Source organism: Cetorhinus maximus, unplaced genomic scaffold, assembly GCF_964194155.1.
Source record: "Cetorhinus maximus unplaced genomic scaffold, sCetMax3.hap1.1 HAP1_SCAFFOLD_749, whole genome shotgun sequence".
NCBI classification, from domain to species: Eukaryota; Metazoa; Chordata; class Chondrichthyes; order Lamniformes; family Cetorhinidae; genus Cetorhinus; species Cetorhinus maximus.
Genome location: NW_027596691.1, coordinates 119,083 through 132,395, shown reverse-complemented (window position 1 = coordinate 132,395; position 13,313 = coordinate 119,083). Strand labels below are relative to the sequence as shown.

General features: G+C 44.1%; 1 protein-coding gene across 1 annotated transcript in view; it reads right to left on the bottom strand.

Moving 5' to 3' along the window:
* The window catches only part of LOC144674684 (uncharacterized), a 112,703-nt gene that overhangs the window by 44,872 nt on the left and 54,518 nt on the right, over nucleotides 1-13,313 (bottom strand). The window contains 2 exon segments of the mRNA XM_078535924.1: nucleotides 4,385-4,391; nucleotides 4,473-5,053. Of these exon segments, the coding sequence (XP_078392050.1) occupies nucleotides 4,385-4,391; nucleotides 4,473-5,053 (588 nt within the window).

The window sequence follows — 13,313 nt, the reverse complement described above, 5'->3', positions numbered from 1 at the left end:
TTGCCCTAATTTACCATGCACTTCCAAGTATTCTGAAATCACATCCTTAATAATGGACTCTAAAATCTTACCACTAGGGAACAGGCAATTCTAGATTTAGTGATGTGTAATGAGGCAGATTTGATAAGGGAGCTTAAGGTGAAGGAGCCCTTAGGAGGGAATCGAAATAGGCTAAAAGGTGGGGCTAAAACAATGTTGTCACCATTGTCACCTTAATGTCACCATTAGCACATCCTTTACCTAATATCACCACCGTCAACACCCCTTTGATCTTTTGTTTATGACATCTTTGGCAATCTCTCCTTTGCCTCCACCTATCACTGGCCCTCTATCCAGCTCTACCTGTCCCAACACCACCCGTCACAACCCCCCTCACCCTTAAACTGCTTATATTTCACCACATTTTTATTTCTCTTTAGTTCTGATGAGGAGTCATACGGACTCGAAACATTAACTCTGCCTTCCTCGCCACAGATGCTGTCAGACCTGCTGAATTTTTCCAGCAATTTTTGTTTCAGATATCCAGCATCCGCAGTATCTTGCTTTTATCTTAGAGATTTTTTAGAAGTTTTACATATTACATTGACTGGTGCCATGGCATCTGGGACAGACCAGGGAGCATTTACGTGGAGATGGTGCTTCTACCCAGAGTGTAATGGTAATGCTGCTGCACTTTGATACTACTGCTCAGACATGAGCAATTGTCAGGTCTCATTTATACTGACTAAAATCTAATCATTGTCGCCAATCAATGTTATCACTGTGAATCATTTAAGAGTTTGGGAAAGGGGGACAAAGAGTTAATTAACTCCCTGAACCCCATTTTCTAACATCGCTGTGTCAAAAATAAAATCACATTCCCCCTCTCTGGCTCCTTTGCCAATTACCTTGGAGGGACTCACTTGCTGTTAAAGAGCCTGCCAACCCCTCTCACCCACTTTCCCTAAAGTGCATGAAGCTAATCATGAAAGGTCCAGAAAAATCAAATATTTTTATTGATAAAAGTTCATTAATGAAACAGAACTTTTTTTTAAAACGTAAATTACTTGAGGATCAAAGACAACCAGAGGTAAAAGGATTTGCACAATGTTCTGAACCCAAATGGTTTCTCTTTAGCTCCTCTGTACGCTGTTCCTGTGACTCCCCGCTTTGGACACAGGGCCACTGAACCCTGAGGGGTCCCATCACCAGCAGCCCCGGTCACCCCCCACTTCTTCCCCAATTGGCTAGAAGCCCATTTCCCAGTCAGCCAATCAGCATCTTCCCGTCTATTAGTCGACACCCATTGCAATTTCTTAACTGGGACGTAGGCCCCGTTATTCTCGGCTAAATTCAGCCCTCAGCTCCGTCGCCTGGCTGTCATTGACATGAGCAATAGAGACAGAAAGAAAGGTCAAATGGGAATTGAAAACTTGTGCAAGTTGAAGCTTGAGGGAGTGCTGGACCGTTGGAACTGCTCTCTTCTGGATGAGAAGCCAACCCAAGGGCCCCGTCTGCCCCTTTGGGTGGACTTGGACGTTCCCCTGGCTACAATTTCAGAGAAGAGCAGGGACTGCTGTGTTTCCTAAATTACAACAGTGACTACACTTCAAAAAGTACTTCATTGGCTGTAAAGCACTTTGGGATGTATTGTGGTTGTGAACGGCCCTTACAAATGCAAGTTTTTAAATTCAAGTTTTGTGTTACCTCATCTTATGATCTGTAACTTAATCGATTTCAGCCACCCCCAACTTGCCAATTAATGAATTCACTTTGGTTCAGACAAGAATTTCGACAATTAAGGCAAAGGCAGAATTCTCTGGATTGTAAGTTTAAAAAAAGGTTTATTAAAAGAGAAAGGTTTACTTCACAACTTTAAAATAATGACTTTACAACCTCATGTGGTGATCAGTCCATAAAAGTATAACCCTCTCTGGCTCCTTCTTTGACAGCAATTCTTATAGAATTCAGCCTCGGGAGTCTGGCTCCTTCTTTGACAGTAATTTTCTTGGAACTCAGCCTGGGGAATCTTCATACTTGGCTAACAAGGAAGACCTTCAGAACCTCTACTTTTATGTCCAATGTGACAATTACCCCGTGTCAGAGTGGGGCTTGTTGTAACATGACAATTGGTTAATTTAATTGGATCCCAAATTACTTACACCACCTTCTCTCATTATCTTAGACAGGAATACAATAGAACTGTTTCATATGATCCCTTTATCTGATTCTATGTGATCCCTTATACAGTTCCAAATGTTGAGGCTAATCAGAATTTGAAGGTCTCTCTTGCCAGTACATTTATCTTCATTGCACATTCTTTACATACACAGCAATTAAAGTATTATATTTTTACAGCAAATAAAACTCAGTCTTTTACTATAACTACTGATTCAGAATTGATTTATTAATTATAATTCAATTAAGGCTCACTACTTATTCAATCAGCTGTTACTGACTGGTAGCTAATTAATACAGTAATATTTAATTCATAGATTTGGTTGACACAAGAATGAGTGGTTCAAAAAGACAGTTTGCAGAAGACAATAGTTTCTTATTAATCTTGATTGGATTGAACAATGAGCCTTCTTGAACTGAACTTTGGTAGAATATGATGTCCTATAACTTATCAAAATTAGAAAATAGTTTCTTTGTTTAAACAATTTGCATTGGGCCTGCAGGTTCTGGAAACATTTATGTTGATGCAGTTTTTATGATAAAAAAATAAAGATCCAGCCACGTTAGAGTTTAAAATGGCTTCCTTAACCTTGTTGCCTATAACAGTGAATACAGTGTGAAAGTGATTGATTTTTAGAACTAAATTTAGCTACCCAGGCCTACCTACAGTTTCATGCATTACAACAGTGACTAGACTTCAGAAGTACTTCATTGGCTGTAAAAAGCTGTAGGAGGTCATGTGGTGGTGCAAGGTGCAAAGAAATGCAATTTTTTCCAATTGTCCACAAATTTGGATATATTACGTTTTGTCTGCACATCAAAATAACATGGATTGAGTCTTAATTTTGTGCAATAACCTTGTCTTTGACAACATTTCAAACACTCTTGTGAAAATCCAAACATGCTGCATCCTGAATTATTTGTGTTGAAACACAGCGAGTTTTGTGATGTGGAACGCACTGCCTGAAAATGGTGCAGAGAGCAGATTGGACTCTATCTGTCAAAACAGAATTGGGCAGATTCTTGAAAGGAAAATAAAATTGCAGGATTCTGGGATTAACTGGGTAGTTTCTCAAATATCTGACATGAACACGATGGGCCAAATGGCCTCCTTCTGTGCTCTGTGAGCCTTGTGTGCATTTAAAGTGAGTGGCAATGACCGAGAACCCACTTCCGATGAGTGTGCTAGAAGCAGAGATGATGGCATGATTTCTGAAGGAAATTGGATGGGCACTTCAGGGAAATGGAGCACTACAGGGATAGGACTGGGCAATGGGACTGACAGGTTTTCTCTACAGACAGTCAGCATGGACTCAAAGGGTCGAATGGCCCCATTCCCTACACTAATGACTCAATGATCTAATGAGAGAGATTTCAGCTGCTCCAGTCTTTCCAACTAACTGAAGTCCCTCATCCCTGGTGGCAATATCGTAAATCCTCGCTCCAGACTCCCTAGAACTTCGCAAATTTCCTTGAATGTGGGGCCCATGTGTAGGGCATTCTAGAGGGATAGAATGAAAAACACGGAGTTTATGTTCAACTAGTTCAGAACCATGGTTAGACTACACTGGGAGGATGGTCAACATTTGTGATCTCCATTTAGAGAAAGGAAATAAGGCACTGGAGGAGGGGAAACAAAGATTCACAAGAATAACACCTGAACTGAGAGTATTTAACCCTCAGGAAAGGCTGGGGCGCTATTCTCTAGAAAAGAGAAGACTGAAGGGTGACCTGGTGGAAGTCTTTAAGATTATAAAGGGGTTCAATAATTCAATAGGGATTTCATGAGAAGCATCTTCATCCAACGAGTGGTGAGAATGTGGGACTCACTACCACAGTGAGTGGTTGAGGTGAATAGTATGAATTCTTTTAAGGTGAAGCTTGATACATACATTAGGGAGAAAGGAATAGAAGGATATGCTGATGAGGGGAGATGAAGAGGGTGAGTGGAGGCTCATGTGAAGCATAAATACTGACAAAGACCAACTGATCCGACTGGCCTGGCCCCTGTGCTGTAGACTAATGGAATAGAGACAAATGTATTTATTTTAAATCTACCTGTAGTGGCAGGAAATACACTATTTACTATTCAGGATAAAATAAATATACTTCAACAGCTTTTGTGGATCATTTCAGTGGAAATGTGCACTCCCAGGCTCAAAGAGCATCAGCTCACTGGAAGCAAAGTTGTGAGACCGGCCAGTCCAGTAGAAAGAAACCCTCCAACCCTCCCACTTCACCAATTGTCAGAATGAACATGGATCAGTCCTGGATTAACAGCAGCAATAACAGCAGAATCCAACCCCTGCATTCACTTGTGAACTCGCTGGTGTCTCGGTAAGTGTGATGAATGAGTGAATCCCTTCCCACACACGGAGCAAGTGAACGGCCTTTCCCCAGTGTGAATTCGCTGGTGTGCCCGCAGGTTGGAGGACTGAATAAATTCCTTCCCACACTCAGGGCAGGCAAATGGTTTCTCCCTGGTGTGAACTCGCTGGTGTGCCCGCAAGTTGGAAGACTGAGTGAATCCCTTCCCACACTCAGAGCAGATGAACGGCCTCTCCCCGGTGTGAACGCGTTGGTGAGTCCAAAGGTTGGATGACGTTGTAAACCTCTTTGTGCAGTGAGAGCAGCTGAATGGTCTCTCCTCAGTGTGAATGCGTTGGTGGACCCTCAGATCTGCCGCACTTTTGAAGCTACTCAAACAGTCAGAGCATTTAAAGGGTCTCTCATCGGTGTGAGTGATGTGGTGTGCCATCAGGCTGGATGACTGAGTGAATCGCTTCCCACACTCAGAGCAGGTGAACGGCCTCTCCCCAGTGTGAACTCGCTGGTGCTTCTGCAGGGTGGATGACTGAGTGAATCCCTTCCCACATTCAGAGCAGGTGAATGGCCTCTCCCCAGTGTGACTGCGTAGATGAATCTCCAGCTCTGATGGAGCTTTGCATCCCTTCCCACAGTCTCCACATTTCCATGGTTTCTCCATGGTGCGTCGCCGTGTGTCTCTCCAGATTCAACGATGAGTTGAAGTCTCGTCCCCACACAGATAATGTGACAGACAACAGTCTCTCACTGCTGTGAATGGTGCGATGTTTGTTCAGATTGTATAACTGGTTAAGTCTCTTTCCACAGTTAGTACACTGGAACACATTCAGTCAGGCGTGTGTGTCTCGGTGCTTTTCCAGTCACACTGATGTGTAAAACCTTTTGAAGCAGACAGAACAGACAAACATTTCTCCTTCCAGATTCAAAGGCCAGTGTTTTACACGTCCCAATTAATCAAGTGACTTTGTGAGGTTACGATGTGATGTTTTGGGATTTCTGTCTGCAAATCCTCTCCTAAAATAGTGTAAAAAGAATTTACAAAAGTCACCATTGTCAGTATAGGACAAAAATTAAGAACAGCCAATTCTAGTTGCTTTGGCTTATTCTTTCCTCTCTTGATATACAGGTGGAATGGGGCTCTACAGAGAGTCAGCATGGACTCATGTTGCTGAATGGACAACTTCTGTGCCTTATTGACTGGAAATAAATACAGTACTATATAGGAAAACTAGAAATAATAAATGTACTTTATTAAAGAACCATAAAAATCTAGCATTTACTGTCTTAACACTAGACAAACACAATCTATATTCAAAAATAGAGTCATAGAGTTTTACAGCACGGAAAGAGGCCCTTCAGCCCATCGTGTCTGTGCCAGTCATCAAGCCTCTATCTACTCTAATCCTATTTTCCAGCACTTGGCCCATAGCCTTGTGTGCTATGGCATTTCAAGCGTTCATCTAAATACTTCTTACATGTTGTGATGGTTCCTGCCTCTACCACCCTCTCAGGCAGTGAGTTCCAAAAACCCCCCACCCTCTGGGTGAAAAAATCTTTCCCCAAATCCCTTCCAAACCTCCTGCTCCTTAGCTTAAATCTATGTCCCCTGGTTACTGACCCCTCCACTAAGGGGAAAGGTTACTTCCTATCTACACTATCTGTGCCCCTCAAAATTTTGCACACCTCAATCAGGTCCCCCCTCAGCCTTCTCTGCTCTAAGGAAAACAACCCCAGCCTACCTACCCCTTTTTGATCCCTTTTTTTTACTGTCATTTTTATTTCTTAATTTTTATTTATCTTTTTCCAACTTATTTTCATTATTATTATTTTTAAAATTTATTTCAATTTTTATTCATTGTTTTATCCCCAGCTTTTAGCCTTTTCAATCTTTTTTCCCACCACCATCCCCTCCCCCTACCCCATCCCACCCCACCCCACCCCCACCCCCACTAGGGCCATCTGTCACTTTCAAGAGTGCTTACCCTGGTCCTGCCAATATCACATTCTGCTTTCCACTCTTCATGTCTCCATTAGCACCTCCTTTAGCCAGTACCACCACTATTAACAGCCCTTTGACCTTTTGTTTATGACATCTTTCGCAATCTCTCCTTTGCCTCCACCTGTTACACCTCCTTTAAACAGTATATATTTCACAATATTTCTACTTCCCTTTAGCTCTGAAGAAGAGTCATATGGACTCAAAACGTTAACTCTGTCTTTTTCTCCACAGATGCTGTCAGATCTGCTGAGTTTTTCCAGCACTTTTTGTTTTTGTTCCAGCCTATCTAGTCTCTCTTCATAGCTGAAATGATCCAGCCCAGGCAACACCCTGGAAAATTTCCTCTGCACCCTCTCCAGTGCAATCACATCCTTCCTACAGTGTGGTGACCAGAATTTCACACAGTACTCCAGATGTGGCCTAACACTTTTTACAACTCCATCATAACCTCTCTGCTCTTGTATTCAGTGCCTTGTCGAATAAAGGTAAGTATCCCATATGCCTTCTTAACCACGTTATCTACCTGTCCTGCTGCCATCAAAGATTGATGGACATACACACCAAGGTCCCTCTGACCCTCTGTACTTCCAAGGGTCCTACCGCTCTCGTGTATTCCCTTGCCTTGTTAGTCCTCCCAAAATGCATCACCTCACTCTTTAATGTCCTACCTTACTAGCTTGTCATCTTAAATGTCAGCCATCTCCTGGGGAAATCACCCCTTTAATTGTTAACATTAGGAAAGAGAGCAACCTTTCAACCAGACAAATTAATGTGTCAGGTTGAGGGAACAAAGAATGGCAATGATTTTAAGAGAAAGAGACATGAGCCAACCTTTCCAGAGTCTGCACCCTCCCTGGATTCACTTCTTCTCCCTTCAGTTCCTGCAAGTCCATAATTAAACCCCAGAATTAAAAAACAAATAGAAGTAAAAACATTGATTTCCTCACAGATGTTGCCCAGAGGAGCAAGTTTTGGTTTGAAGCTGATTGTCTCACCTTTCGCATTGTGACGTCCACAATGGAACGTTCACCGAATCAGCCAATAGGAATCACTCTGTTCCACGGTGACGTCCTCGGGTTCCAGTCTGCAGGCCAGGCGCGCGGACACGGGAGCCCCGCCCCCACCCGTTTTGCCCCCTCCCCCTGCACCTCCTCGAGACAAGGTTTCCAGGTAACCGGCTGTCGGCTCCGGCCAGAGGGAGAAGTCGCTCGGCGAACTCCCCATCCCCCCCTCTGTCTACGGCGGTTGGCTGGTTCAAAAAGAGATCGAGCGACTGCTGGCGGCAACTGCAGTGCGCCTGCTCCGGACAGCAGCGCTTTCTGCGCCTGCGCTGCCAGCTGAGGGAGTGGGGGAGGGGAGTTTACAATATGTCTTCCCCCTCATTTTCTTCCAAGTCCTGTAGTTTGATTTTAAACAGCACAACATTTGTTTTAGCTTCACACACTCTAAAAATAGAGGCCGAGTTTCCTCAATTTCTCCTCATAGGAAAATCCCACCCCGCAGGCATTAGTCTGGTGAACTCTTGCTGAACTCCCCCTGTGACAAGTATATTCTCCCTTAGGTAAGGAGACCAAAACTGTACTAAACACTCCAGCTAATGGAGGGAGTGTGTGTGGGGGCAGCTACTTACAGCGCTTGGGGAGTAAGAAAGGAAATAATGTTCCAGAGAAATTAAGAACAGGTAATTCTAGTTTCTATCCTGGACTGAGAGTGCTGACTTTTATAAACTCCTTTGAGAGGATATTAGAAGAGGAGGATTTAGAGACGAAAATCGAACCAAACATCAAGTGAAGAATTGGCAGTCACTCAATTATTGTGCGACCTGAACATCAGCGGCCTTTGAATCTTGAAGGAGAAAACTTTGTCTGTTCTGTGCGCTTCAGAAGATTTTAAAATCAGTGTGACTGAGAAAGGACGAAGACACACACCCGAGTGAGAGTGTTCCAGTGCACTGACTGTGGTAAGAGCTTTAACCAGTTAAACAGCCTGTAAGAACATCACTATTTACAGCTGGGAGAGACCGTACATGTGCTATATGTGGACGCCTCAGCTGATCAACGAACCTGAAGAGAGACTAGGAGGCCCACACTATGGAAAAACCATGGAAGTGTGGGGACTGTGGGAATGGATTCAGATCCCCATCTCAGCTGGAAATTCATCAACGCAGTCACACTGGAGAGAGACCATTCACCTGCTGTGAGTGTGGGAAGGGGTTCACTCATTCATCCCACCTGCTCAGACACCAGCGAATTCACACCAGGGAGAGGCCGTTCACCTGCTGTGAGTGTGGAAAGGCATTCACTACTTCATCTGACCTGCTGACACACCAGCGAATTCATACCGGGGAGAGGCCATTCACCTGTTCTGATTGTGGGAAGGGATTTAGTCGGTTATCTCACTTACAGGCACACCAGCGCGTTCACACTGGGGAGAAGCCGTTCACCTGCTCTGATTGTGGAAAGGGATTCTCTCACTCCTCCAACCTGCGGATACACCAGCGAGTTCACACTGGGGAGAGGCCGTTCAGCTGCTCCGAGTGTGGTAAGGCATTCATTGATTCATCAAGCCTGCGGATACACCTTCGAGTTCACACCAGGGAGAGGCCATTCACTTGCTCTGAGTGTGGGAAAGGATTCAGTCGGTCGTCCTTCCTGAAGGCACACCAGCGGATTCACACCGGGGAGTGGCCACCCACCTGCTCTGAGTGTGGGAAAGCATTCATTGATTCATCCAGCCTGCTGAGACACCAGCATCTTCACACTGGGGAGAGACTGTTCACCTGCTCTGAGTGTGGGAAGAAATTCAGTCGATCAACCTACCTTCAGAAACATCAGCGAGTTCACAAATGATAACAGGGGTTGGATTCTGCTGTTATTGCTGCCGTCAGTCACATCCCGGAGAGAACCATGTTCATTCTGACGATTGATGAAGTGGGAGGGCCTGAGTGTTTCTTTCTGCTGGACTGGCCGGTCTCATGACTTTGCTTCCAGTGGGCTGATGCTCTTTTAGCCTGGGAGTGCATGTTTCCACTGAACTGACTCACAAAAGCTGATGTAGAATGTCTATTTTATCCTGGATAGTAAATAGTGTTTTTTCTACCACTACAGATAGGTCTCAAGTAAATACATTTGTCTCTGTTCCATTGGGTCTACAGCACAGGGCTTGGCCAGCAGTTATTGCCCATCCCTAATTGCCCTTGTTCAGAGGACATTTAAGAGTCAACCACATTGCTGTGGGTCTGTAGTCACACGTAGGCCAGGTAAGGACAGCAGATTTCCTTTCCTAAGGGACATTAGTGAACCAGATGTTGTCATCATCAGACTTTTAATTCCAGATTTTTGTTTGATTTAATTTTCACCATCTGCTGTGTTGGGATTCAAACCCAGGTCCACAGACCCAAACCCTGGGTGTCTGGAATAGTGGTATTGTCCAGTGACAATACCACTATGCTCCACACGAGCCTCCACCCATCCTTATCTAAACCTGCAATAATCTTGTTCACCTCTATCAAAACTCCCCTCAGCCTCCTTTACTTCAAGAAGAACAATCCCAGCTTCTCCAACTTAAACTTGTAAAAATCCTTCATCCCTGGAACCGTTCTGGTAAATCTCCTCTACACCCTCTCAAGGACCCTCGCATCCTCTTAAAGTGTAGTGACCAGGACCGGACTCAGGACTCTCATAGTGGCCTCACCAGAGCTTTATAAACTATTGGCATAACTTCCCCACTTTTGTTCTCAATACCTCTGTTTCTGAAGCCCAAGATCCCATATACTCAAAACAGGAATATCAAACCTTTTTACTTGAACATTAAAAGCATTTGAACAACATTCTTAAAATGGCTAAAGAAGATTTTGACCAATGAAGGAACGAGCTGTTGCCACAAAAAGAAGCCTTTCTGAACTTGTTGTCTCAAAAAGAGAATACAAAATGTTTGAGTCTGGGAAATGAACTGAAAAATGAAAAAGTTCCACCTCCAACTGAACAAGAAGAAGACACTTTAAATGTGGAATTGACTGGGATATTCCTTTTGGATTTAAACAATGGAGAAACTACAGACATGGAAGAAAATAAAGCTCAAAGGGTGAACTCTGAACAAACGGATTTTCAAACTGAAATTGAAAATACACATATGAACAGCAATGAGGGCTCTCCTTTTGCAGAAGGAACTTTGGACTATAATTATTGTAAGAAGAAAACTTTCAGAAAACACTGCAAGCTGTAATATTTCACATCTTCAGTGGAATGTGATTCCTGGACATGGAATTCAGCAATGTGCTGTTATCAAGATAGACTTGTGAATTTGAAGTGGACATTGGAGGGATTATTATGTGTATTGCATGTTATAAGATAGTTAAACATAGGATTCAGGAACAGGAGTCAGCCACTTGGCCCCTCGAGCCTGCTCCGCCATTCGATAAGATATGGCTGTTGTTAAGATGTACAGCAGGTTGTAAGTTGTAATATTCTAAATAGGATATTACGAGGGTGAGACATTTTCAATTCTTCCTGAGGAAGGTGTTGTGAATATCTAGTTTCATAATTCATGTTTTAGAAATATAACTTTTAGTTTAGGAATTGGATTTTTTTTAAATGTACGATAATTGGAAAACCTGGGCTGAGAATCTGACAAAAACACCCTAAGGGAATTCACAATCACAAGGTGTGGCCCATGTTGATTTAAGAAGCCAAAGCTCAAAGGGTAAGAACTGTAAAACGGCAGGTGGGCTCTTTTAGCTGGAGACCTGGAGACATTGGGTCTGACAATTATTGTCCTGACAATTTCTGGTGATAGACTATCCATCAATATTCATTACAAGCCTACCGACTCCCACAGCTACCTCAACTAAAGCTCCTCACACCCCGCTTCCTGTAAGGACTCCATCCCATTCTCTCAGTTCCTTTCCCTCCGTCGCATCGGTTCTGATGATGCCACTTTCCAAAACAGTTCCTCTGACATGTCTTCCTTCTTCCTTAACTGAGGTTTTCCACCCATGGTGGTTGACAGGGCCCTCAACCGTGTCCGGCCCATCTCCCGTGCATCCGCCCTCACACCTTCCTCTCCCTCCCAGAACCATGATAGGGTCCCCCTTGTCCTCACTTATCACCCCACCAGCCTCTGCATTCAAAGGATCATCCTCTGCCATTTCCGCCAACTCCAGCATGATGCCACCACAAAACACATCTTCCCTTCACCCCCCCCCCCCCCCCCCCCCACCACACTGGCAGCTTTCCGCAGAGATTGTACCCTCCGGTTCCACTCCTCCATCATCTCCTACACCTCAGCCCCCTCCCACGGCACCTTCCCACGCAACCTTAGAAGGTGCAACACCTGCCCCTTTGCTTCCCCCCTCCTCACCGTCCAAGGGCCCAAACACTCCTTTCAAGTAAAGCAGTGTTTCACTTGCACTTCCCTAAATTTAGTCTGCTGCATTCGCTGCTCCCAAAGCACTCTCCTCTACATTGGAGAGACCAAATGCAGACTGGGTGACCGCTTTGCAGAACACCTTCAGTCTGTCCGCAAGCATGACCCAGACCTCCCTGTCGCTTGCCATTTCAACACACCACCCTGTTCTCATGCCCACATGTCTGTCCTTGGCATGCTGCAATGTTCCAGTGAAGCTCAATGCAAACTGGAGGAACAGCACCTCATCTTCCGACTAGGCACTTTACAGTCTTCTGGACTTAATATTGAGTTCAACAATTTCAGATCATGAACTCTCTCCTCCATCCCCACCCACTTTCTGATCCCCCCTTTTCCAATAATTTATAATTTTTTTACAAATATATTTTTCTTTTCCCACCTGTTTTTAAATTTATTTCGATCTATTGTTTTATCTCCACCTTTTAGCCCATTTCGACCCCTTCCCCCCACCCCACCCCCACTAGGGCCATCTGCTGCTAGCTTGTCCTGCTTTCTACCCTTAATATCTGCATTAGCACATTCCTTAGATAATATCACCACCGTCAATGCCCCTTTGTCTATGACATCTTTGGCAGTCTCTTCTTGGCGACCACCTATCACTGCCCCCCTATCGAGCTCTACCTGTCCCACCCCCCTCTACCAGCTTATATTTCACCTCATTTCTATATTTCTTAGTTTGATGAAGGGTCATACAGACTCGAAATGTCAACTGTATCCCTCTCCGCAGATGCCGTCAGACCTGCTGAGCTTTTCCAGGTATTTTTGTTTTTGTTCTAGATTTCCAGCATCCGCAGTATTTTGCTTTTATCTTAATTATTATCCTGTCTTTGTTAGAGAGGTGAATTCTTTATGCAGACCTCAGGGAAAAAAGCTTTGGTTTTGAAGCTAAAAGTTAATTAATTTAAATATCAATTGGACATCCCAACTGGTCTCTGTTACCATGGGGATAAGTGATTCAGGGTGGAGCCTTGGTTGGAATTCTGCGTGTTTCTCACAGAAAGCAGGCAGTCTGCAGTTCGCTTGGATGCAGCCAGCTGTGGGACCAGGAGGTGTGAACCAGCTGGAAACTTATAGGGCCATTAGGAACTAGGGGTGTTCCTAATGTTTAAATCCCTCAGCAAAAAGGCGTTGAATCCCACGCTTGGACTGAGGAGTCCACAGTTTTGAGGTCTTAAAGGAAAGTTGGAGGGTTGTTTAGCCAAAAGCTAATGGAAGGACCACCATAAAATCTTGGAACTTGGAGAACAGCTGGAATACTGAGGAGAATTAAAGAGAATTCTGGAGAGCTTTGACATATCTTTGGGATGGTCCCAGGAACAGAAGTGAATGAACCTTCAAAATATCGTTAAATTTAAATGAATTCATGTGTTAGGGGTGGGGGGGAAGTTAAAAAAGTAGAACTGGGTTA